The 25,845-nt window shown below is 39.4% G+C and overlaps 1 protein-coding gene across 1 annotated transcript in view; it reads right to left on the bottom strand.

Annotated features, from left to right (window-relative positions):
* Window positions 1-24,368, bottom strand: part of COG2 (component of oligomeric golgi complex 2) — a 41,907-nt gene extending 17,539 nt beyond the window's left edge. The window contains exons 1-10 of the mRNA XM_089529951.1: window positions 24,260-24,368; window positions 15,493-15,654; window positions 14,251-14,316; window positions 11,382-11,462; window positions 10,053-10,156; window positions 9,194-9,302; window positions 5,923-6,102; window positions 5,419-5,543; window positions 2,577-2,703; window positions 624-763 (exon numbers count right to left, since the gene is read on the bottom strand). Of these exons, the coding sequence (XP_089386077.1) occupies window positions 624-763; window positions 2,577-2,703; window positions 5,419-5,543; window positions 5,923-6,102; window positions 9,194-9,302; window positions 10,053-10,156; window positions 11,382-11,462; window positions 14,251-14,316; window positions 15,493-15,654; window positions 24,260-24,331 (1,166 nt within the window). The 5' untranslated portion in view covers window positions 24,332-24,368. The remainder of the gene's footprint in view (window positions 1-623; window positions 764-2,576; window positions 2,704-5,418; window positions 5,544-5,922; window positions 6,103-9,193; window positions 9,303-10,052; window positions 10,157-11,381; window positions 11,463-14,250; window positions 14,317-15,492; window positions 15,655-24,259) is intronic.
* Window positions 24,369-25,845: the final 1,477 nt, after the last annotated feature.

Here is a 25,845-nt window from a genome sequence, read left to right as displayed (position 1 = left end):
AGGAAATCTCGGGAAGCCGTGTAGAACATCTTGAGTTCCACAATGGAAGGAAGGCAGGATATAAATGTATAAATAAATGAGCACTTGGCAGTGGCGGATGAGGGCTAAGTAAAATGCATTACTTGCCACACTAACAAATACAATTAGGGTTGTATCAGCTTTGCAACATTCCCAAGGCATACATCATAGCAATAAAATCGTGCCACTGTTAAATAAATAAACCAATATGAGAAAAAATTCCTGTTCAATCCACATTTCCCCTCATAGTGAAAAGAAATAGAAACAAAATAGAAAATAGCCCAGAATCAATGATGTACAAGATATAAAAACTGGTCTACACCAGTCCTAGGTGATCTGATAACTTAGATAGCAAAGTACAAGTTCATTCCCCTAAATGTGGACACCTTGGTCTGCTTTTCACTTTCCAGATAGAGCAAGCTGTTTGAAAGGGCTACATGTCATAAATCCAAAGGGCATTTATCCTGCTTTTCATTTCCATTTTTTGCAGGCCGTGAGAGAATGTATGTTTCAAAACACAGTAACATTTTGATCTCCCCAAAGCATTCCAATTGTCATAAAATATGCAATTTATGCTTCCTTAAAATAAAGCTGAATATACCAACCTTATTTGGAAATAAACAGGCAGATTCCACTTATCATTAAAGCTCTGGTAGGAGGGATGCAACCTCAGTCTTTTCACGCTGGCTTGTGAACCACACTGCCGTTCAAATTTTCTTACAAAATCCATGCTTATAGTGTATTTCTGAAGATGGAAGGTGTATGTTAAGTTGCATGTCAAACTTCCTTAACAGAAAGATACAGGAATAGCATGATGCTATCTACCACTCCAATCATGAAAGCAGGTAGCATTCATCTTATTGTTCATAGTGATAAAGCACAACTATAACAATTGGCCCTCAATACCTGTGGGGGATCAGTTCCGAACCCTCCTCCCTGTGGATACCAAAATCCATGGATGCTCAAGTTTTGTTGTTCCCAATGGTGGCGCGTGCATGTGGCTGTGCCACCATTTGGGACAATGGGACTTCAATTGCATCACATGCATGTGGCCAGACCACCATTAGGGACAATGGGACTTAACAGAGGCATGGCCATGTGCAAGCACTCCCATCGGGGACAACAGGGGCTGTCCCTAATGTGGCATAGCTACAAGCACATGCCGCCATAGGGGATAATGTAGGCTTGCTGTCTGTAGATGCTTGAATCCGTAGGTGACAAGTCCACAGATACTGATGGTTGACTGTACTTTCAGTATTAATTCTTTCTATTATAGTTAGCCAGATCTTCTGAATATTTATAATAATAATAATAATAATAATAATAATAATAATAATATTTATTTGTATACCGCCCTATGGCAAACCAATCCGGGCGGTTGACAACAGTAAAATATAAAATACAACAATTAAAAACACTTTATCCCTCCCCCCCTTAAGACAGTATTAAACAGTATAACATATTAAAAACACAATATCAAAGCATAAAAACAACAATTAAAAACTAAAACCCCTGATATCCCTCTGTTGATCCTCAACCATCACTAAGATGGGGCCACGGGAGGAATGAGGGAATCAGGGAACCTGGGCCGGGATGGTTAATCTGGAAAGGCCTGCCGGAAGAGATCCGTCTTGACAGCTTTTTTAAAGCTGTCTAATGATGTCAACTGACGGATCTCATCCGGTAGGTCGTTCCAGAGTTTGGGGGCGACAGCAGAGAATGCCCACTGGGAAGTCGCTGCAAGCCTAGATTTTAGAGGCTGCAGTAAGTTCTTCCCAGAGGACCGCAGAGCGCGGGGAGGATTGTACGGGAGGAGGCGGTCCCTGAGATAGCTTGGACCCAAGCCATTTAGGGCTTTAAAGGTGATAACCAACACCTTGTACTGGGCCCGGAAGCTGATATTCACAATTAAGTTCTACTGAGTTAAGGCCTACACATGTCTTTATTTTCCTTGTAGTCTCATTCACCTATCTACTTTCATTATTTTTAGGGTATCTATTTGTAAGTTGGGTTGTTTTTTTGGGGGGGTAAGTTTTACTGACCATCATTACAAACCTTCTGTATTGTCAGAATGAAGATTTTCAGTTAACTAGATAGGTAGCTAGCGTGATGTAGTGGTTTGAGTATTGCACTACCACTCTAGAGACCAGAATTTGAATCCCTGCTCAGGCATGGAATTCTTGCTTAGGCAGGTCACACTCTCTCAGCTTCAGAGGGAGGCAACGGCAACCCCCACCATCACAAATCTTGCCAAGAAAACTCTGTGATGGGTTCACCTTAGTGTCACCATAAGTCAGAAACGACTTGAAGGCACACAACAACACCAACAAAAGCCCTGGTACTGAGGAAGACCAAATGATGCTTGCTCAGGATCATTTCATGTTACTAAATACTTTATATCTCATTTATGCTCATTTATAAGTATTGGAAACTCTGACATGGTTGCCAGTGGCTGCTGAACATTTGAGATTAAATCTTCATTTTTCTATATGTCTTTTAATGTAAAGGTCTGTCCCCATTGCTTCATCAGATCAAAGATGTAATTAATTTATAATTACCTCATGAAATGCATCTGGGTTTCCAGGATTAAACAGCGATGGTAATTTAACTTCTAAACCACGAACAATCTCTGGCCACACAGAATTTACCAAAAAATCATATCCAGGAACAGTATTCCCCCTTTCACTGCAAAATTAAGTGGATATTTTTCTTAGAAATACTTTTAATAAAGATATCAGAAATATACTAAAATATCTTGTATCTGTAAGTTCAGAAACCTTGGGACAGGAAGGGAAAAGGAAATCCTTGATAGTTCAAATTTATCTGACATTAAACACATTTACATTGTTGAGGGATTGAGAGAACTGAAATGTTAGCTGAAGAGCAGAAAAGCTGAAGAAATCAGCTTTTCTAGTTCTGGTTAACTAGAAAACTTATTCTGCAATATCTAGAGCAAAATCTTAAATGCTAACCATTTCAGTAGGCTTAGCATTAATAGCCCAGTTGAACGCAATCAATCTCATTTAGCTGGCCTGAATAAATTTTTATTGTAATATGCATTCAGTAGATATTTGAGAAGATAATAACACAAATTAATATGCAAAATGATGATGATAATGATGATGATATTTATTTATTCCTGCCTCTCTTCAAGGCTCAAGGTAGGGTGAGCATATTAAAATAAATTAAAAAAATTAAAAAGAAAACACATAAGCCAACAGTTAAAATACAATACTATAAAACAATTGAAATACAGTACACTCATATGAATACATTCTTTGAAATATACAAATTAAATCTCATGTTTTAAAACTGACTGAACAGGTCTGCTGGAAGAGATGTGTTTTTAATGTTGTTTTAACTGCAGTCAGCATTTTCAGCTGTAGTATCTCCTCTGGGAAAGCATTCCATAGTATGGGGCAGCAGATGAAACAGTCCTCTGCGAAACTGTTGCCAGTCTAGTCCTGGCCATTTGGAGCAAACATTTCTCAGAGGATCTGAGTGTACGGGGTGGATTGTAGGGAGGAGGCAATTCTGTAGGTAACCTGGACCAAACTATGAAGGGCTTTAAAGGTAATAACCAACACTCTGCGTGTTGCCCAGAAATTAATTGGTAATATACATACAGTTAAACCAGATATACAGTTCAACTAGACATATTTATAGTCCCTTACAGAAATTTTCTTTCTCTTTATAGACAAATTAGAAAACTGTACTGTCTTACAGCTATCATTTAGAGACTTCCTTTGGAGATTTAGGGCTGGAACAGGACAGCAAGAAGGGATGGCTTGAAGCTGCCCCTGCCTTAGACACATTGGGCAAACACCTGCCACAGCCCTCATCCACTCCTATTTGGGCCAGGAAAGAGCCAGCTTTCCCAGCCCCACTGCAGGCCCAGGGTGGTGTAAATGCCTTGCTGCCAGAGCATCTTGAAGCTGCCCATGTCTAGGCAGCTGGCCAGAGTCCGGGTGGCTTTCAGGTGTCACTGGAGCATGCGGCGTGTAAATGCCACGCTCCCAAGACACCTAGAAGGTACCTTTTATGGGCCATCTGTTCCAGCCTTTAATTTCCATCTATAATAATCAGAAATGTGTGCATGTCTGTCTCTACCCATGTTGTAAAACCATGAACAGTCTTTTGAAATAGGAATGACTACTAAGGTGTGCACATGTCATTTTGTTCTTTAAATAGTATAATTAACTGTAATTAATTAAAAGTTGTTGGTAGCCTGCCATACTACAGTGAGTCTGCCCCTAAGCTTCAGGCACCAGGTACCTGAAAAGTAAACCAAAGTAGAGTTCTCCTTAAAAGGTGAAAGACCTACCAACCAGTACAAATATTTGCAACTGGTTTCAGATGGAACTAAAACTAGACCACTTGAAGTCCGCTTCTCAATATCTGACATCTCAATTTCTGGAAAAGCACAAATTCTACTGTTGTGTAACCCTGCTGAACCTTATTTGTAACCCTCTACTGAAAGCTGTGAGATAGGCGGCAGAGGCTGAGGCACACAGGCAAATATCTGGAGAACTATTTGGTAATTCTTGTTGACAAGAAATTGTAATAAATGCATTGAAAAATACAGCAGATATGATTTGCAAGAGGAAGGACCTGTTTGGGTCCAAGTTACTTGATGGAACAAATATGAACCTGTCTGTCTGATAAGACCATCACAGGACACTACATGCTATTATGTCAGAATGATTAAGATCGAGAAGGCTGGTGGGCATTAGAAACAAGGCCTTTCTAGTGATCACCAATGAAATTCTAGATTGTCATCCAGTCAACAACGGACAAAGGGCACTATGGCTCTTGCTTTCTGAACAAATCACTTAGAGCATCCTCCTAGAAGCAGGAAAAATCTACAATGCAGCTTTTGAAAGGAAATGGAGGTTGATCAGCAGTGCATGGGGGATTTCAACAGTATGGGCATGTTTAAAAGAACATGGCAATCTATACAACAAAATCAGAGCGTTATTTCTGGTGATGTAGCCTTCCGCTGTCCCCAAGCAATAGCCCTTCTGGTGACAGCTGGGCATCTTGGGAGGCTCTCTATGGCTCGGTGTGTGTGTGTGAGAGAGAAATGGTTTAGGATTGTGAATTCCTGAATTAAAGTTTTGGGATTGAAATAAAAAAAAATAATTTCTTTACACTAAGTGAAGCAAGCAAGAATACCAACAGAAATTTTCAAGACAAGATGTGACTATGTCAGTCATTTTTAGGAAAGAGCATAGACATGTATATGGCTTCAATAATGTCACAATGAATTAGAAAACATTTAGACTTTTTTCTTAGTTGTTAAAAGTAGTTACATTTTCAGCACAAACATTCTCAACAGGTTTTAGCATATCCCTAGAACAACTGTTTGCAACACTTAACGGGGTGAAAAAGCTGTGTTACCTTGGAATACCTCCCCCTGTTACTTCACGCAAGAGACGACAATGAAGAGGAACAAACTCCAGCAATTTATTGTACATGGTCTGCAGACCATTAGGATGAGACTGAACATACTGTTCTACAATCACCTGTCAAAAGGAATTTGGTATCAGATTCAAACACCAGGCAAGAAAAGAATCCAAATGCAAAATATGAAGCGGGGGGACCCTTTGCATTTACAAATCAGATAATAATTACAGTACCCACAAATCTGAAAATGCTTTTTTCATACACAACAATCAAATCAAGTTTCAATTTTATGTGCAATATTAAATGTATATGCAATAAACAGCTTTCAAGGGTTGTTCTGCATTGATGCATAGGCTTTGAGCACCCATTATTTTAGATCTAGTAGTGAATATTACTTGACCTAATTTTCATTCTATTTTAATTTTCTTGTGACTGACTTATTTCTGAAAATTGAAAAAAAATATGGAACATAATCAGTGTTTAATCAGTTTCACTTACCTCATCTACATAAGGTTTTGCAAGCACTTCACCGACTAATGCCTCAGCATCCCGTGTTTTGTCTATTGTTGCGTAGGTCCGCAAACAGTGACGTATTATGTCAATGTTAGAAGTCTGAAGACCTTCTAAAAGCAGCCCTTCCAGAGACTGCTGCAACATTGCTGTTATTCCAACTATACGCTATGGTTTTAAAAAAAACAAAGATAAATTTTAATTGTATTAGAATGAAAATTAATTGATTTTATTTTGCTGTGTAAGAGCTACATGATGATACCTTCCACAAAACCAGTATTAGATCAGATTCTAATATAAACATAACCAGAAATTGATCTTGATGGGCTATCATTGTATAGCTGTAAAAGTAATAACATTCCTTAAGCATTTGAAGTATGCACTTACTGAATATGTTCTGGGTTAATATTACATTTACTAACAGCAGGAAAAATGTATTGTTGCAAATGGGTGGGGGGAGTGATTTACTAGCTTTCATTCCAGCAATTTTGAATGGTTTAAAAGCAAACAGTCAATTGCATTCATGATAAAATTGATTATTTGTTAGAGTCTATGATGGCAAACGATGGTGAGCATGAAAGTTAAAACTGTAAAAATAATGCAGAATTTGTAGATGGAGATGATAATTGCTTCTCAAGTGCTGTGCCAATAATGGCATGTTCCACTTTAAGAAGGATATAAACAACGTGAAACAGGTTCAGTATGGAAAAACAAACTCAGTTTTATTTATTAGTTATATAGCTTCTCATCAACAATAAATATTCTCAGTGATTTACAGAGAAGAACAAAAAAGATAATAATATAAGTTAAAGGCTTCCCCTTTGACAAGATTGTCTAGTCGTGTCCAACTATAAGGGTGGTGCTCATTTCTGTTACTAAGCCAAGGAAGCCAGCGTTGTCAAAGAAGACCCTGTGATCATATGGCCAGCATGACTGCAAGGAATGTTGTTACCTTCCCACCAAAGTGGTACCTATTTATCTACTTGCACTTTTACCTGCTTTCAAACTGCTAGGTTGACAGAAGCTGGGACTAGTGATGGAAGTACACTCTGTCATGCGGTGCTTGGGTCTTGAACTGCCGATCTGCCAACCTTGCGATCGCAGAGTTGGCATCTTAACCGCTAAGCCACTGCGTCCCTTAAGATTACAATATACAGTGGTCTAAATATACCTGTTAGTTCCAAATAGAATAGATCCATTGAATCCAATGGATTCCCATCAATTCAGTAGGTTACTCTTGTTAAAACTAACAATGTGGCTTAGGCCAATAATTGAAATAATAAAACAATAAAGATCAGTATAAGATATTTTTTTTCCAGAAGCAATTCGTTTCTTAAAGTAAAACAAAACAGACCGATAGCCCAAGGCTATTGAAAATCCATGCTTAGTTAAGAGGCCTGGGTTCGGGGAAAAGGTATTTCACATGTTGTTCAGAATACCATAAAGGAGGTACTAGATAAATTCATCTGGGGACATTATTCCATAGTCAGACCACCATCAAGAGAAAGTCCTTTCCTTAAAAACCTAACTTCATCTGGCATGGACTTATGAAGCAGAGCCTCTGAAAGATCTTAGGGTTCAATGATGCATATGCTGGAGATGGTGATAGACCAGGTAACTTGGTTCCTAGTTCTTAGTTATGAATATTCTAACAACTACAACAGTTATGAACTAGCTGCAGTTTCTGAACTGTTTTTGAAGGCACACACATTTTAAAAAACTGCAGTAGCCTAAGCAGGAGAATTTCAATTTGATCTCTTTCACGTATGATTTACTATTTGATTTGATTTTTTTAGAATTGGAGAGCTAAATAAATCTATATCATATGTGCTTGTTTTACATATAATCATTAAGTAAATGTTTCTGTGTCATGTGCCATTATTATAAATACAATTTATACTTGTATATATGTTCACCTCATGTATAAGTTGACAGCAAGTTTGGAGGCCTGAATAATGGATTTTGATATGACCCATGGAAAAGGAAAGGGTAAAGCTTAGATCATAGAATCATAGAATCTATGGAAGAGACCGCACGAGCCATCCAGTCCAACCCCCTGTCATACAGGAAATCCAAATCAAAGCATCCCCAGCAGATGGCCATCTAGCCTCTGCTTAAAGACCTCCAAGGAAGGAGACTCCACTACACTCCGAGGGAGTGTGTTCCACTGTCGAACAGCCCTTACTGTCAGGAAGTTCTTCCTAATGTTGAGGTGGAATCTCTTTTCCTGTAGCTTGCATCCATTGTTCCGGGTCCTGTTCTCTGGAGCAGCAGAAAACAAGCTTGCTCCCTCCTCAATATGACATCCTTTCAAATATTTAAACAGGGCTATCATATCACCTCTTAACCTTCTCTTCTCCAGGCTAAACATCCCCAGCTCCCTGAGTCGTTCCTCATAGGGCAAGGTTTACAGACCTTTCACCATTTTAGTCACCCTCCTCTGGACACGCTCCAGTTTCTCAATGTCCTTTTTGAATTGTGGTGCCCAGAACTGGACACAATATTCCAGGTGGGGCCTGACCAGAGCAGAATGTAAAGGATGGAACAAAGGAAAACAAAGTCAAAGAACTTACAAAATTCTGGCAGGCATAACTATTTATGCTCACCCTAAAGGCTTGATGGATGAGGCGGGGACAATGGTAATAGTGGCTGTTTGATGTCTGTGGGAGATAACCAGGCAAGGGCAGAACTGAGAAAATACACACATGCCAAAAAGGATGTAAAGGCAAGAGTTAAGGTACAGTATTAACTCTTATCAAAAAAGGAGCCATCCCCTTCTCTGAGTAGAGTAGTGACAGGCAATAGCTTAGTAATTTCCAGGAGATCCTAAAAGAAGCATCAACCTCCTCTGCTCTCTCAGCACTCCTTTGAGGACAAGTGACAAAGACCAGTTGCAGCCACTATTTTTCCGCCCAGGCATTCAAAAAGGGCAAAAAAGGAGCTGCAGCAGAGGGAATAAAGGGGGTTGATGCTTCTTTTAGGTTCACCTGAAACAGACTAATCCTTTGCCGCTTTACTCAGAAAAGGTGATGGTTTCTTTTTTGGTAACAGTTAAGGTACAGTACTTACACTGACCTGTGGATAAATCAACCAAGGTTTTTTTGGGGTTGATTTCTAGACTTATACATTAATATATACTGCAGATGGTGCCATTAAACCATGTTTAAATAACTTGATTCACTGTAAGGTCCACAGCAAATTATAAAAGAATATTGTTATGAGTTTTAAAAATAAAAATAAAATAAAGCTACATACTTACTGGTTTCAGCTTGTCTAAAAGAGGCATTCCTTTGCTCTGTACTGCATGAAACTGTAACTGATTGAATTCTGTAGCAACTCTCTCTAAAACCTGTCCAGTCAGAAGCGGACTTGCAAAGGAATTGACACACAAGGATATAATTTTAATATATGGTGACATCATGCAATCTGAATCTCTCCACGTCATCCCTCCCTCTCACTAAAAATCATTTCCATCATTCTGCTACATGTTCTTTAGCACTTTACCATGACCAACAAATTAGACCTTTTGTAAGGCTATTTTATTAGAAAGGAACGGCTTTCCATTTTAATCGTCATGGCAAAGAAGAAGTTTAGACTACACTGTTACTGTGTCCCTCAGTGCCCCTTTCTTTTTTCTTATATAGTGGGTCCTTGTTATACACTGGAGTTTTTTTTCAGGATCCCTCATGGATAACAAAATCCTTGGGTGCACAAGTCCCATTAAATATAATGTTGACATAGCAAAATGGTGTCTGTTATATAAAATGGAAAATCGAAGTTTGATATTTGGAATTTATACTATTTTTGAACATATTCAAACTGTGCCTGATTGAATCCATGGCTAAAAAATCCGTGGATAAGAAGGGCCGACTATACATAAATAAATGGTCTCCAAACATTCATAGAAACCAAAATGTCTTCAAGGGCTGTATTTTAGAGTTGTAGAAATGGCAAACCTGTCCATTGACACCCAACACTAGCAACAGAGACCACATGGATTATGCATTGTCTGTGCCTAAACTAGATTTATTCAAACACCAATTGAAAAGATAAAATAAATAAAGTACACAACAAAAAAGACACAAACTTCAACAGAATTATCATATTCCATACCATACCTGCTTCCTTCTAGTGATGATGGTTCTTTAGAATTTTGCGACTGTAGAATTTTCTCAATTTTCTCAACTGATTTAATAACTTGAATAAGTCTCAGAACACACATCTGTTTATTAAAAAAGCAAAGAAAAACTTCTAAAATTAAATTTCAACAATGTTTTACTTAACAAATTAACAGTTATTTTGGGAAACCATTCCACACAATGGCTGCATTAGGTCATTTATAATTTTCCAAAGATCAGAAATTCAAATACAGTGCTACCTCGGGTTACGAAATTAATTCGTTCCGCGGCGCCGTTCGTAACCCGATACATTTCGCAACCCGAAAAGGCTTTCCGTTAGCGCTGGAAAGCCGCTAGCCGCGCTTCGCATTTGAATTTTGCGCCGAAACGCGCCGAAATGAATTTCGTAACCCGAAAAATCTTTCGTTACCCGGAACAGTTTTTTCCAATCTAACTTTTTCGTACCCCGGAAATTTCGTAACGCGATCAATTCGTATCCCGGGGTACCACTGTACCAGATTACAAATATTAATGTAGTTATTATGTTATGATGCAATCTCTGAAATGTATCACAGTGCTAAAGTAATCCTCCATGCCAGCTTTGCTAAAGCCCTGGTTAGACTGGTAACTGCACCCAGTTCCTAGAAACATGGTATTTGCTGAACTAATAATAATAATAATAATAATAATAATTTTTATTTATAAATATCCCAGCTCTCCCTGCTAGATATGTATTAGAGCTGCAGAGCATTTTGGCAGCCATGCCCTCAGTTACCTCATTCAGCAGAATGGATAAGAAAAGGCAAACAAGAAAACAGAAACATGGTAGTTTTTGAACTCTAAGAACATGATTGGTTTTGTCCAGATTTATTGTATTTTAAATCTGAATGTACACTGTACAGTATAAATGGAAATTTAGTAGTAAGAAACTACATATAAATACAGTAGTAAGAATGTAATAATTTTGGAACAATCAGCAATGCACAAAGTACCCACCCATTATTTGTTTTAACAAGATATACACATTTACCCCTTTGTCCGTGACCTGAAACAGACGGGCCGAAAAACGCGGTTTGGGGAATAGTGTTTAGATGACTCATGGCCCAAACATTGAGGGAAACTGCGCCAGACCTGCTTCTTCCCCAAAGGAGCAGTAAAATGGCACTTCTTTTGCCAGCCGAGTTCAAAACCACGGCGGTGGCTTGGGTTGAGTGCGAACGGTTGCCACAGCCCCAGCGCAAATTGCCAGCAGACCATATTTTTCAGCCCATCTGTTTCGGGCCATAGTCTTTCAAAAAATGCAAACAAAAATTGGTTTGTCTGCAGTACCTTTTTTCTTCTGATGTCTTCTTGTTTAGACAAACGTTCATCAATTGCCTGAATTCCTTCACTGACTAATGACTTAAGACTCTGGAAAAGATTGAAAGGGTAAACCTCTATCATTTAACAATTTTAAGCCAATTGTTCTCCTAAATGAAAACAGAGTGTTGTCTTTTGATAAGAAAATATTCACTTCATGCTGTATTTCACCCCCCAAATAAACCTGTCAGCACTATGCACACATTAACTAATACCTCCTCACAAATTATCACACTTACTATGTACCACTTCAAAAATCAGTATCAAGAGTACAGTATTTAAGTCCTCAAAAATGTATTCAAAGCCAAATCTAATGTGGAAGACACCGTCTTTATACACTTAGCTGTATCTCTGTTCCTTACTCAAATATCTGCAGGTTGTGTTATATTAATTGCAGCCCTACCAAAATCGTGGCAAGTCTGGGGCCTCAAACAGACTGCCCCATCTGCCTCACCCCCAAGTTATCTTGGGTTATATTTGGGGGGTAAAACCAGATGAAACTGCAGAACAGATGACAAGAAATTACAGAATAGATGGCGGAGGTAATTGGCCAGTCATTTCAAAAAGGCATGGCCAGGAGCACTTTCTAGCCAACTGACAGTGTATGGTTGGCCTGTTTGCCTGTGAGAATTCCCAAGAACCCTTTCCAGTAATTGTCTTAGCAATATAGAAGCCACTGCAAGGTGTATTCTGAATGTTTCAAGTCATATAACAAGCACAGGCAATGCAATAGCAATAGCAAGTATATTTCTATACCGCTTATCAGTGCACTTAAGCACTTCCTAAGCAGTTTACAAGAGTATGTAATCTAGTTGCCCCCAACAAGCTGGGTACTCATTTTAGCAACCTCAGAAGGATGCAAGCCTGAGTCGAACTTAAGCCCTTGGCTGGTATTGAATTCGCAACCTTGCGGTCTGTGAGTGAGTGGCTGCAGTACAGGCATTTAACCATTGCACCACCAGGGCTTCTCCAATGCACTGTCACTCATCCCAGGAACTTGGCCAACAGCAGATGGGGGGAATGGAACCATACTGTGGACTATGATGTGACGTTTTGATCCTTCCTAGAGTGGTGCAGGAAGGCACACATCTCCACACCACTAAGATAACATGGCATAGGAGCCTCAGACTTTTTAGATGGCAGATCCACTCTGTCATTTTGCTTGAAAGCATGGGTTACACTCCTTACAAATTCCATTCTTTCCAGACTGTGACTAATAAAAAGAGAACAATTCTTAGAATACTGAGTAAATTATTAGTAAAGTATCTAAAAACCACCAACAAGTGAGGAGAGGTGGTGAAAAAGCAACTCAGAAAAATTAAATGTGAGAAAATTCAGCTCAAAGATGTCAAGGAAACTTTCAACATCTTTTTTCCCCAATGTGATCTAACAAAGTCATCACAAAATAAGAAATGTCCTAACATCTAGAAATTACTCTGTGCACTTTTGCTCCATGGCTGCTGTATTGTGTTGTTTGACAGTGGACTGCTTTTGTTTTCTAGGTTGTTCCCTGGCTCAATGCTAGGGAATTCTGAGAACTGTAGATTTGTGAAACATTTAGTCTTCTCTGACAGAACTCTGGTGCCACAATAAACTAAAATTCCCAGGATTCTGTAGCACTGAGGCAGGGCAGTTAAAGCGGTCTCAAACTGGATTATTTCTACTGTGTGTTTTGGACGTTAGTCTAACACTGAAACACTACACCATGTTGGCTCTTGGAAGCTTTTTATATATGATTCATTTTTTAGCCATTAACTAGAAAATTGAATGTATAAATTATAATGTGACATACTACAGTAGTCAATTAATATTACAGTTTATCAAAAAGATATGGCATAAGGCAGTCAAAATAGCAGAATGCATTTATTGAAATCTCAATAAAACTAAACTCTCACTAGGGAAACCATTAGCCTAGAAAATTCCTGCTTCATCTGCTTGCCACGTTCCAGTGTATTTGCTATTGAAACTAAAATCTATTTGAATAAAATTATCTCTAATGTGCTACTTAAATTCCAGCTTAGCCCCCTTTTCACTGACATAGTTTTTAGAGAAGCCATGTGCCTGAACAACAATGTTCAAAAGTAAGTACCAGAGTTTAAAGGGACTTGTTAAAGGGTCGCCTGTACAGGCTTAAAGGCTGACTTGAATAAACTATTTTAAGAACCAAGTATTTTCTCTTATAGATTTTTTTTTCTGTAAATAATCTTAGAAGCCAATGCACTGGGTTTAAACCAAAGACTGAACAACAGGAAATAAACTTTCTTATCTGTTGCTACTATTTTTTCCCCATATACAGTATACAAAAGAGTGTTTAAAATGATTCCAAAACAACACGTTTTGTTTCTCTATAAAGACCCCATATTTGACCACCATAAAGAACTGGGGTGGGCAACTGCAGCAGGGGCCAGTTTTCACCCCTGTAAACCTTCCCATGGGCTACACACCATGATATGTCAGAGTGCAACAGAAGTGAAGTCACATCATTCCTGGATATCATTTTGACTGATTCTGAGCCTTTTTCTATTTTGGAAGATTCGGGTGCTCTGGAAAAATGGGAAACATAAACTGCCACATTTACAGCTAATCTGGGGTTATTTTCATTGGTTTAGGAACAACAAGAAAATCACCTGAAAATGGTCAGGATTTTTTGGGAGTAAGGTCTTTTAGAGGACTCAAAGCTCACATGTAGCCCTTGGGAATGCTTTCCTTACCCTGATACAGAATATTGAGATACAGTTTGGTTTCCTTTTTAAACTCACAAAAAACTTCCTGCAAAACTCTGTAAGTAAATAGCAGTGATTTTTAGGACCTTTAGAAAATAGTTTATTTCGGAACATACCATAACTTCCTCTCGCAGCTGTCCCAAGGGTACTGAAAGTTGATTAAGAGCCTTGTCCATGCCAACCTGAATAAATTACCAAAATATATAACTTTTATAGACAGCTGAAATAAATAATTTCTCTTGCTAGTATACTTGCATATTAAATCTTTGTAGGAGTTGATTACTATAGCTAAAACAGTAGAAACAGCAGTTGAAAGTTGCTAACTTGCAATTTCCAGAGAGTTGGCTGCAAACCTGCTTGAACTCTTGTATGAATAAGTCTGATTAAACCAAGGGTACAGAATTTGGGGATGCAATCTGAAGCTTCTTGTTTGATTACTACATTCTTATTCAACCATATTTCTAGACTTAAACAGACAGAGCATTGGACCTAAGCCCATTCCAAATCTTTATTTAGACAGATAACTCATTTGATGGGATGGAGGAATTTGCTGTGTATGATGGGATGGAAGAATGTTCTGCTTATGACACAGGAAGCCAGAAATCTGTGGGAAGTCTAGATTAACATGGGTTACAGAATCACAGAATCCATATCATTCACTATATTATACAACTATTAGGTTTAATCAATTTAAAATTAGAAAAATATCAATTTAAAACAATAAAAATAACATTCTAAAAATGTACTGTAGACTCTATCTCTAGTTTGTTGGAAGAAAAACAAAGAATAGTGGAAGCTGCATTTGCTTTCATGCAACAAAATAAACATACATTGTGGTTTGTTAGCTTCTTATTTTTCAAGCAGGGATGAATAAGCCAGGTTTCTCATGGATCTCTGGCTTATTGTGTCATGCAAATGTGCTTAATTTCCAAACCAGTAGAGAATAGAAACATGATCAAATAGGAATCAAATTCATTAGCTGTCGAATGGAAGCAAAATATATTACTGGTAACTGGTGGAATTCAAAGATATAGCTGTAGTCTGTAGAATCAGTACATAGAGAGATTTTGTAGCACCTTTTAGTTAGTCTCAAAGGTGCTGCAAGATCTCTTTATGTACTGGTAATTGGAGGGTTCTTTAAAACAACAGTTAAAAAAAGCCAAGATCAAAAAGCACTTTATTTCATTTAGTTTGTTTGTCTATTTAAAGCAGCCTATAACCCATCAAGTCCTGTCTAGAACCTTCCTTATGGTTATGATGTTTAATTTTAGCATCTTGGAGTACATATAGGTATATAATATATTGGATAACAAAACTTTACCTTAAGCACAGATAAAACATCTATTTTGAAAACTTACCAGATTGGTGGAAAGATTAACAAAATCAGCATAATCTTTGTTTATGAGCTCTATCATGGCAGTTTTTAGTAGCTTATAATAGAGCTCAAGATCATCCCGAAGTTCTTCCAACTGAACACGTTTTCTGCACTCAGACACAAAATGATCAACATCAAAGTCTGGCTGCATAAGAAACAAAGTAGAAGAAACAATGGTTTAAGAAACTGTCCATCACAAAAACTGTAATTCCAGATAAACTGGTGATACACTTATCTAGCCTTCAAATGTATCTTAAGTCAAGGAATAAAACTGACACGTGGCAAAATAATAATAATAATAATAATAATAATAATAATAATAATAATGAGGGCACATTAACTAAGAGAGATTGCTTTTCTAAGTACCACATTATTATTATTATTATTATTATTATTATTATTAACCTTTATTTATAAAGCGCTGTAAATTTACACAGCGCTGTACATACAATCTTATTAATTGGACGGTTCCCTGCCCTCAGGCTTACAATCTAAAAAGACACGACACAGAAGGAGAAGGGCGTGGTGGTGGGGAAGGGGCCTGTCTAGTAAGATAATACATATAAAATACATAGCAATACAGGAAATGATTCAGTAAAACAGACAACAAAAGAACATCAAATAGCAAGTGACAATTATGCAATGCCTGGGAACGCTTCTCTGAACAGGATGGCATGAAAATAAAAGGAACTTCCTGTAAATACAGTTGGATAAATCAATCCTAAATGGGATTAACAAGGGAGGAAAATGGAGGTCCACAGGCACACTAGGAAAGATCTTTCTTGTTGATGATGGAATGACATTTTTGCCTAATTCTAATTCTGAAAAATTAAAGGGGGCTAGTATTCCATTTTTGGCAAGTTTTTGTACAAATCCTAAATAACTGCTATTGTTAAATATTAAATAGACATTTCCAGCTTAACTATTTCTTCACCTTCATGGTTCAGAGTCTCTATAAGTAAATTCAGAAAGTCACATCCAACATTAAACAAGGGGGCTTCTAAAGGAAGCAGTTTTTCTGCATCTCTCTACATCCCACATCCTCTCCAAAGGGTTAATATTGTGGTTAGGATTAGTGGAAAGGTGTAATGGGTAATTTCATGAACACACTGCCCACAAATGGAGAGAACCTACTCACAAACAGAGTATGTCACTTCTGCTTCTTGGCATCATACACACCCCCAAATGTCAAGGGATATTTTTGTTCCAAAGCAAAACATTGGCAGAGACACACAAAAAAGCATTCAAATTGCAAAAAGCAATAGCTTTCTAATTGTTTGTTCTGTTTTTTGGTCTGTTAAAAAACTGTAATAGACAAGTTACTGGATCTTGGGAACATTGTTTACAACTCTTCAGGTGGCAATGCCATAGAACTCTTAGACTGTGGATCTAGTTCTGTGTGGATTCTTCCACAAACCAGGATTATGGAGGGCTAAAATGCCCTGTCCTGATGCATGAGGGTTAAGAGTATCTGCCCTCTAAGATCCTTACATAATGAGTACATTTTGACATCAGAACAGCTTCTCACAGTTTGTTTAGCTGCTTTCCCACCACCCCAGCTCATGTTTGTTTTCAACACTGAGTGTACAATATGCTGCCTTGCTGCAATAGTGTAAATTGCCCTTTTATTGCCTTGTTCTATAAATAAAGCTTTTTTACCTTGGAAAGAGTGATTTTGTAATCAAACATTACTTGCATCCCAACACTGATATTAACTTATTTGCAATACTACCATGTGTGCATAAATTATATGTGCAGCACTCTTAATGTGTCTTATTTATGCTGCAATCATATACTTAGTTATCTGGGATGTTTATCACACTATGCTCTTAAAGAGCTACTATTCCAGTGTGACTCCTCTAGCAGCCTCCTGTTGCATGCTGGGATTGGCAGTTTTAAGGAGCTGAACTTCTCTGCCTGAGAATTCTAAATACCCCTCCTTAAAACTGCCAATCCCAGCATGCAACAGGAGGCAGCTAGAGGAGTCACACTGCAATAGTACCTCTTTAAGAGCATAGTGTGATAAACATCTAAAAGTAAGTTCCAATAAAACCAATGGGACATAAGTTGAGTAGGCCTGTGTACTGCTCTTTCTGAATGAAATAATTAAATGAATAAAATTAATTAATTAATTGCTGTACAGCTACCTTGTGTTACAGAAATGTCCCCCTGACTTCTATGGAACTTATTCCCATATGAATTGAATTTGGGCCTATATCTACAGTTTAGTTATTGCAATATCCCGGAGAGATGAAATAACCGTATTCCCATGACATTTTTTCATAAATATCTGGGCTGAATTCCACTGGTGGCACAGTGGTTAAATGTCTGTACTGCAGCCACTCACACACCATAAGGTTGCGAGTTCAATACCAGCAAAAGGGCTCAAGCTCGACTCAGGCTTGCATCCTTCTGAGGTCACTAAAATGAATATGTACCCAGCTTGTTGGGGGCAATTAGCTTACACTTTGTAAACTGCTTAGGGAGTGCTTAAGTGCACTGATAAGTGGTATAGAAATGTACTTGCTATTGCTATTGCTTCTCCAATATCCTAAAAAGGAGTATGTTTGATTTAATAGAAGACCTTTCCCATAAGACGTTGTTCTTCTACTTCATTTGTTAGCTTCCTCTACTCTGGTCAAAATTTTATTAAATGCTTCTTCATTCTTGTTGCACTGGTAGCATATTTCTGCCTGCATTATTTACATCAATCAACTTATTTATTTCCTCTAGTGTCTCTGGTGTACTGGGCATTATTATACTAACTGCAATCAGAAACAAATTTCATGTAAACATAAATCCAATTTCCCAAGAAATTGGATTTATGTTTAAGAAAAGAAATCACACATTGCTCTGTATGTTTCTTGAAACTGAAATGAACATTAATCACAGCTTTGGTTTGGGTTTTGATCTAAGTTCCACAGCCAAACTGTGAGTTTATAACTTGACACTGTTTTGGATTATTACAGGTATTTAGGATTTTATTTTATCACCTATTTACAGATCAATAAAATATATATGTAATTCAATTCATACAGATTTATACCTTTAAAATATATTATAACTTTGAAACTGCCATACTTGACTAGCATTGTACTACCAGCCATTAATTATTTCTAATGAATTCTCTAAGACATTTTAATGGAAAACGTTTCACAGGAAAATTAATCTTAGAACAGAGAATCTGTCAGCATATCACCTACTCTGTTGCTCCACAGTGTCTATGCCTGAGCAGTCTTAAGTTGATTCCTGTGTATGTTTTAATTGGTGCAGAACCCTTGGATGTGAGAGCCACCACATCTGAACTGGATTCTTGCATTTCTTGTCTCATTTTGGCATACGTAAAGAAGGCAGTGGTAAAGCACTTGCTGAAAAGGTCCTTCTTGAATCTAGTTTCTAGTATCTCATTTTTGGGCAAGCCACTGGAACAGTTCTTGGATAAAATAGATTATTTAGCTGTACTTCACTTTTTGCTTGAGGCCTTAGCAGATAGTAGCTTTTGATACCATCAGCTATGGCATCTGTCCAGGCAAGCTTTCCGGAACTGGACTTTTTTTACTCCAGTCAAACCAGTGGTGCTCAGTGATTCCTGGACAGCCCCCTGTGGGGTTCAGTTTTGGCCTGTTGACCTGCAGGGATCAGTTTTGTCTCTCATAATATTTAACAAATACATTAAATAGCTGGAAAAAGTTTCCAGAATTTTGGGATTCAATGACACCAGTGTGCCTGATGACTCCCTGCAATTCTATCTCCTTTGTATCTGAACCGAAGGAAGTCTTTTCTATGCCAAACCAGTATCTGCCATCGTAATGAACTGGATGAGAGTGAACAAATAGAAGAAAATCCGCACAAGATGCTGGTCCTTCTGGTCAGTCAAAAGGGAGGTGAGGGAGCAGGGTTTCAATTTATAGTGGATATGCTTACACTCCCTCTGAAGGTAGAGGTTTCCATCTTGCAACCCTGCACCTAGACCCAGGTTTCAGCGATGGCTGGGCCTGCGAGTGCATTTACCGAATTAAAACTAGTGCACTAGTTGCATCCATTCCCTGAGATCTTTGATCCGGCCATGGTTACACATTCCTTAGTCACAACCTACCTGGATTACTGTAACACACTCTATATAAGACGACTTTTGGAAAGTGGGGGGAAATTTCAGCAGGTCCAACATGCTGCAGCCAGTCTGCTGATTGGAGCTGGCTACAGGATGATCAGAAGCCTTTTGTTGCAACAACCTCACTGGCTACTGTTCTGTTTCCAGCACAATTCAAAACATTAGTTATTACCTACAAAGCTCTATATATTTTACTAGCAGGCATTTAAAGCTGAACTCAATGTTTTCCTCTCCAACCACTCAGGGGAGAGTGCAGGGAAGCCTGCCTTCATGATGTTACCTGACAGTATTGTATTGTATCGGCTGTCAAACAACCAATAAGACTTCTAATGAAGAACTCACGGACTGACTGGGTACATATACAGAAAAGCAGTCTGCTTTAGAGAGCTAGGATTGTGCTCAGTTTACATCTTCTCTCTGAAATGCACTGCCTTCAACAACTCACTTAACTTCCCCTTTGTTGTATGGAAAAGACAATACTGACTTATCTTTTATGGCTGTTGTAAACATTACTGAGACAACATGTGTGAAGGCTATATACTGTAATCTACTTACTAAATATTCTAGGAATAATGATATAGGATTGTCTTCCTAGAAACAGACAGTTATACAATACTGATCTGACAAAACTTTCTACAGCAACAAGCCTGCAAATAACACACTTTACAAAGGGGACAGAGACCTAGGTCTTATCCACTGCACAAGTAACTCAGCTTGACATCACTTTAACTGCTCTGGCTTAACGCTATGGAATTCTGGGAATTGTAGTTTTGTGAGACATTTAACCTTCTCTGTCAGAGTCCTCTGGTGCCACAACAAACAATTCCCAGAATTTCACTGAGACATGACAGTTAAAGTTGTGTCAAACTGGATTATTTATGCAGTGTGGATGTAGCTCTAGGCAACGCCTTAAGAAATGAAGCACATCCCTTAAGCAATTATGGAAGATACAGTGAAACCTTTATTCCATCTGGCATCAATTTATTTCTTACACTAATAGCATTACAACAGAAATTAAAAGAATGGCAACACGACCATCAGTGAGCCACTCTTCCTTTTCTTGATAACCTAATTTCATAACTACTTACTGTCAGTCCTCCTTATCTATGGATTTTTTGTCCATGGATTCAAGCATCCACAATTTGAAAATATTTTTTTAAAAATATAAATTCTAAATAGCAAACCTTGATTTTCTATTTTATATAAAGGATACCATTTTGCTATTCCATTCACAGATTTTGGTATCTACAGGGGCTCCTGGATCCAAACCACAGCGGATAACAAGGACTCACTGTATTTTACCACCATATTTGTCATTCCATATAGGTTTCCAGAAGTCCTTTAAAAGAAACGTTGTCCTCTCTCCCAGGATAACAAATTATCTTAAACCATACTACCTTTATGCCAGACTCACTCTGCCAAATATAATCATACTTGTTTTATATTGTACAAAGAAGAAATCCATAGTAAGACAGCAAGCAGGAAAAAGTATCAATCCACTTTTATTACATCAAGTGGCAAACAAATAATTTTTGAAAAATTAATTTACTTATGTGAAGTCGAAGGCTTTCATGGCCGGCATCCATAGTTTCTTGTGGGTTTTTCGGGCTATGTACATGGCCACATAGCCCGAAAAACCCACAAAAAATTAATTTACTTGTTCACATTCTGGAATTCACTTCCTTGTCATGAGATATTTTAAACTATAGGTTCTCAAAAAGAAACAGAATTTCTCTAGAATTTCAAAGTCTAGTGCTTGTTACCCACCATGGCACTATCTTTCTGTATGTGTGCTCTTATGAGGAAAAAGGCTATGCTGACAACAGCAATAAGTTTCCCCATGTCAGACAGCTTTTGCTGAGGAGCCAGACAAAATGTGCTCAAAAGCAACTGGACAGCAGCAGTACTGGGGGATGACACTCGGGGATGACCCCTCAAAGACAACGGCAGCAGCACCATAGCTAACACTTGTTAGTACTGTGCAGAAGGAGGCAATGGTAAACCATTCCTGAAGCCTTTTCTCTCGGAAACCGTATAATGAGATGATCCAAAATGAAACAAGATAGTGCCAGAAGATGAGACTCCCAGGTTGCAAGGCACTCAGTGAGCTAAGGAAATAGGACAGGTTGGTAATCACAGGTGACTGGAACACAAGCGTAGCAAATAGAGCAGAACCAAACATTGTAGGAGAATTTGGCCTATGATCAAGAAATGAGGCAAGAGAGCAGCTGATTGAATTTAGTAACGTCAACAATTTGTTCAAACGTATTACTGAGACAACCAAAGAGGAGATTGCATATATAACTTTACATAACTTTAAAATAGATATTGAAGACATTAAAAAAGTCAAAGATTTCCTATAAAGTCAGGGAAGCCATGGCCCAGAGTTTGCAAGCCTGGAGCAGGGCTGTTGAGGATAGGGTGATTTGGAAGTTTCCTCATTCACAGGTTGGCTATAAGTGGAAGTCAATTTGACAGCAGTAAACAACATGTGCTTGCTAGTCTGAATGCAAAATCCCATTTTCATATTTGACAGACAGCACTGTGGAGGAGGTGAAATGTTAAGAGCTAACAGGTAAGCTATAAAATCCCATTTTCAGCTTTGATAGGCAAATTGTGGAGCAGGTGAAATGTGAAGCACTAACAAATAAGCTGCAGCACAGAAATGTTTCGCACATCTCTTTCTCTCTCTCTCTCTCTCTCTCTCACACACACACACCTTCCAGGGACATCATTCCCATGCACAAAAGTGCACACATATGTGAAGCATATATACCCACATACACAGCCATCACATACTAAAGAACTATGTGATTTCATATACCAAAGCAACTTCCTTGTAGGAATTCGATAATCTGTGAAGTGCTAGTAATATTGGATTTACTTATTAATGGAAAGTATAATGACATCCAAAATCAGTGATGCCTTTATGGGACCAACCAAAATGCAAAAAAAAATACATGTTGCAAGGTTTCAAAGCTCTAATGGCTTTTTCATCAGGTAAAGATGTTAGAAGTCACAGAGGAGAAACAACTATGTTGATTTTAGTCACAAGCCTGCATTCTGTCGTGATTTGGCTGTTCTCACTCCAGGTGTTATTGGAGGATCATTCATGCAGACAGGCCACTCCTCATTCTGGCCATCTGGTTACTCCAGGAAATAAAATGTTAAGTTCCACCAGCAAGACAAAAAGAGATGCTCCTCTTGAGATCCAAGTTGCCTCTGTCCTTTGCCTAGGGAAGAAGCCAGCGGAGCTTCGAAAGCTTGCAACGTGTATTGTGTGCATTTTGGTTGGCCCGATAAAGGCCTCACTGGTTTGTAGAGCTTGGATGTTATAGTACATTGCTACATGGCCAACACGTCCACCCCTGGATATGTGTATTAAATGGAGAAGAGATGTTGTTCCTTGAGGAGGAGAAGAATATTACAACAACAAATCTCTTTTTCTTCTGCTAACTTGAGTCCTACCAAGGAAGAAAAGGACCCATTGTAACTTCCTTTGGAACTGAGGTCAGAAAGGATGAGACCCTGATCAAGAAGCCTCCATGGGGCTGAGAGGTTTATAATTCAACCCACCTCAGCCACCTCCAAACATACCCCTCGCTTCTCTCCAAATTGGGGTTGCCAGAATCAAAACTGGAGACCAGCTGAAATCCCCCCTTCTTCACAACCATTAAGAGGTACAGGAGCCCTCTTCAGTTTCTACTCTGGATGCATCTACACTGCAGAAATAATGCAGTTTAACACCTCTTTAACTGCTATGGCTCCATTCTGCACAATCCTGGGGAGTGTAGTGGGATGAGGCACCAGCATCTTTTGTCAGAGGCAGCTAAGGACTAAAAACACTGCAAAACTACAAATCCCCAGATTCCATAGGATGGAGTTCCCACTCTGGGTGCATCTATCCTGCAGAATCCTGGGATACGTAGGTTGATGAGGCATCTTAAGGCCCTGCAAAACTACAGATCCTAGGAACCCATAGAATGGAGGTTCAGCCCTCAAAGCAGTGTCTAGATAGAGGGTGACACCACTTTCAGTGCTGCAGATCCATCCCACGAGATTCTGGGATTTGTAGTTCGGGGGGGGGGGGCAAACTGAGAAAGCTAAATACTCTGTAAAACTACAAATCCCAGGATTCCATAGGATGGCGTTCCCACCCTGGGTACATCTACACTGCAGAATCCTGGGAGGTGTAGTTTGGTGAGGCACAAGCACCCTTTATCAGAGACAGCTAAAGGCCCTGTAAAACTACAGATCCCAGGATCCCATTGAATGGAGCCACAGTCCTCAAAGTCGTGTCGTTATTTCTATAGTACAGATGCAGCCAGAGGGTGATACTACTTTCGAGGCTGCAGCTCCATTTTAGGGGATCCTGGGATTTGTAGTTCTGGGGGTGCTAAAGGCCCTGCATAACTACAAATCCCAGGATCCCACAGGATGGAGCTAGAGCGCTAAAAGTGGCGCTAAGCTGCGTCATTTCTTTCTTCCTCTGGGTGCAGTTCGAGGCTGCAGCTCCTCCATCCCCTTGGAATCCTGGGATTTGTAGTTCTGGCAACCTGAAACAACAACCGTCCCCTTGTCTCCGGGCGCAGAACCCCAACGACATCCAGCTGGTGCCCTGCTCCTGGCCTCCCCTCACCTTCATAAACTCGTCCTTGTCGAAGCAGAGGTTCTCGGGCCCCCGGGGCAGGCTCATGTTCCGTGTCTCCATGGCGGTGGCTCCGGTGGCGGCAGCGCCTCAGCCACGTCGCCTCAGGTGACGCAAAACGTAGGCGCCGGGGTTACTTCCGCCAGCACTGCGCCGCGGCGTCAAGGCCGGGCAACGCACGCTCCTTCCTCCGCTCGCGGGCGGCCCCTGGCGGCCCCTGGCGGCGTTGCAGGCGCTCAGGGAAGAAAGTGAGTCATGCAGGAAGGAGGAGAGGAGGAGGACCCAGCTGCTGCTGTTGTTGTTGTTGTTGTTGTTGTGTGCCTCCAGCAGAGTGGCCAGACACCTCCTCCTTTTCCATTTCAACCTTCTGTCCAGGAGGGATTCCAAAATGCCACTCCATCTTGAGTATAATAATAATAATAATAATTAATAATAATCTTAATGGAGAGCTGGGGTATAGATAATAATAATAATAGTTTTTATTATTTATACCCCGCCTCTCTATTAAGATCCAGGCAGCTAACAACATTAAAACACAATAAAATACAATGTCCCAGAACCCCCCCCCCCCCCCCCACAACCAATAAACCAATAAGAATAGATGTCTTGTGCCCACATGGAGACTTTCTGCCACTTGATCCCACTTTCACTTTGTTGAATGTCCAACTCCCAAAGCTTCCAAAGTGCTGATCTAACCATCGATCCCTCTCTTCCCAGGGATTCAGTGGCATCTTGGCCCTCAAGACATGATTAAGAAGCATGGCTTCTTAGTGCTGCATGATGGGCTGAGCTCCTGTCACTAGTCCCAGCTTCTGCCAACCCAGCAGTTGCAACGCATGCAAACACAGGTTTCCCATCAACATGCACAGATGTGGGAGCTGGACTGTGAAGAAAGCAGATAGAAGGAAAACCTATTCATGCAAAACGTGGTGCTGAAGAAGAGTGCTAACTAAGGATGCCATGGGCAGCCAAAAAGACAAATGAATGCGTCCTTCAACAGATCAAGCCTGAATTCTCCTTGGAAGCCAAGAGGATTAAGCTGAGGCTGTCATACTTCGGCCGCATCGTGAGAAGGCATGACTCACTGGAAAAGACAATAATGCTAGGAAAGGTGGAGGGAAATAAAAAGAAAGAAGGCCGAATTCCAGGTGGGTAGACTCAAATAGGGAGGTCACGGATATGAATATGCAAAAGCTTAGAAGAATAGTGGAGGATAGGGAGTTGTGGAAATGTCTCATCCACAGGGTCACCATGAGTTGGAACTGACTTAAGGGCAGCTAAGAAGAACAGGAGGAGGAGGAGGAGGAGGGTGCAATAGCAGCAGCAGCATGAATTTATATTTTATATGAGTGTTTTTAACTTTTATTTGGTCATGTTCGATTTTTTTCTGGAAGGTCCTACATTTTGCAGTGCCTTACCCTTCTTTGCGGTCAGGATGTCTGGTCACCCTGGTCCCTAAGACATTTTTCACTTACAGCAACCCTAAGGTGAACTTCTCATATGATTTTCTTGGCAAGTTTCTTCAGAGGGGGTTTGCCATTGCCATCATCTGAAGCCGAAAGAGCGTGCCTTGCCAA

Source organism: Sceloporus occidentalis, unplaced genomic scaffold (genome assembly GCF_023333645.1).
Source record: "Sceloporus occidentalis isolate IW3139 unplaced genomic scaffold, rSceOcc1.0.p SCAF_6, whole genome shotgun sequence".
Classification (NCBI taxonomy): domain Eukaryota; kingdom Metazoa; phylum Chordata; class Lepidosauria; order Squamata; family Phrynosomatidae; genus Sceloporus; species Sceloporus occidentalis.
This window is presented reverse-complemented; position numbering and strand designations above follow the sequence as displayed.